General features: G+C 43.9%; 1 protein-coding gene across 1 annotated transcript in view; it reads left to right on the forward strand.

Annotated features, from left to right (window-relative positions):
• Positions 1–230: 230 nt before the first annotated feature.
• Positions 231–1,058, forward strand: part of LOC125488246 (tyrosine-protein kinase STYK1-like) — a gene marked incomplete at its 5' end in the record, with an annotated part of 7,710 nt that continues 6,882 nt past the window's right edge. The window contains one exon of the mRNA XM_048621183.1: positions 231–344. Within this exon, the coding sequence (XP_048477140.1) occupies positions 231–344 (114 nt within the window). The remainder of the gene's footprint in view (positions 345–1,058) is intronic.

Genomic DNA, 1,058 nt, shown 5'->3' on the forward strand with positions numbered 1-1,058 from the left:
TGACTCCTGAACTTTCTTAACTGCAGGGGAGGCAAGAAAGGCGTTCAGTTTTCTCTCGGGGGTGGGGGGGGTGATTCTTCCCATTATTTCCCCTTCTTACCACCTCACCACGTTGTCTAACCGGGTTAAACAGGACATCTGAGAACATGGGAAGGAAGGTGGCATTGAGAAAGATTTGTGGAGAAAGACATGACTTGAATCTTTTTGTCTAACTCTTTCCTGTCTTTCAGCTATAACATTGGGAAGAACGGAACGTCTTGATGACCTTTTGACCTTTGGTGGATCAAATGCGCGTCTCCAGCGGTCTGTACTGCATTTGGTGACGAGTTCACACAGATGCATGTGTAAGCACAGCCAACCTCAGAGCTGAGAGCTGAAATTTGAAGCAGTTGGCACTGGAAAGTTGTCTATTCAGGTACAGGCACACTTCAGTGAAGATTTCTAATCGTATCTTCTGCATGAGAGCTTGACTGATGCATAGTAACCTGAGAAAAAATATTGCAAAATATTTGGTGCATGGAGGGTTTTATTCTGCACATGTAGGGGCCTGCTTACCGGGTTATTCAAACTTATTGTCTTCAACTGTGTTCAGTGGTTTGCTGATTTGTAATCTGAAAAGCAATCCATTTGTGATAATCATCGTATTAAAAAAAATGCTCTTTGAGTGGGGTTCTTCAATTTACAGTCAAAACAGATATTAGTAGGTCACACCCACCGCCAATTACCTGAGGAGTCTGTCACTCAGCAGGGTCTGTGTGAGGATGGCCAAGTGGTCTAAGGTGCCAGGCTATAAACCTGGTAAACTCATCCTCCCTTTTAAAGGGGCATGGGTTCAAATCCCCCTCCTAACAGCTACATTGAAAGGGGTCATGTGGTGCCATGGTAGAGTCTTTATCTCTTGGTTAGAAGGCCCAGGTTCAAGACCCACTTATCCCAGAGGCAGCTTCACTTTTTTTTAAGAGAAAATATTTATCCTTGGTAACAAACGATGTTCATTTTTGACACTTGGACAGTCGTCACCATCTGTCTTTGGAAATAAGCAGAAGCAACGTCAGTTC

Source organism: Rhincodon typus, unplaced genomic scaffold (assembly GCF_021869965.1).
Source record: "Rhincodon typus isolate 14 unplaced genomic scaffold, sRhiTyp1.1 hic_rhity00000087, whole genome shotgun sequence".
In the NCBI taxonomy this organism is placed as follows: Eukaryota; Metazoa; Chordata; class Chondrichthyes; order Orectolobiformes; family Rhincodontidae; genus Rhincodon; species Rhincodon typus.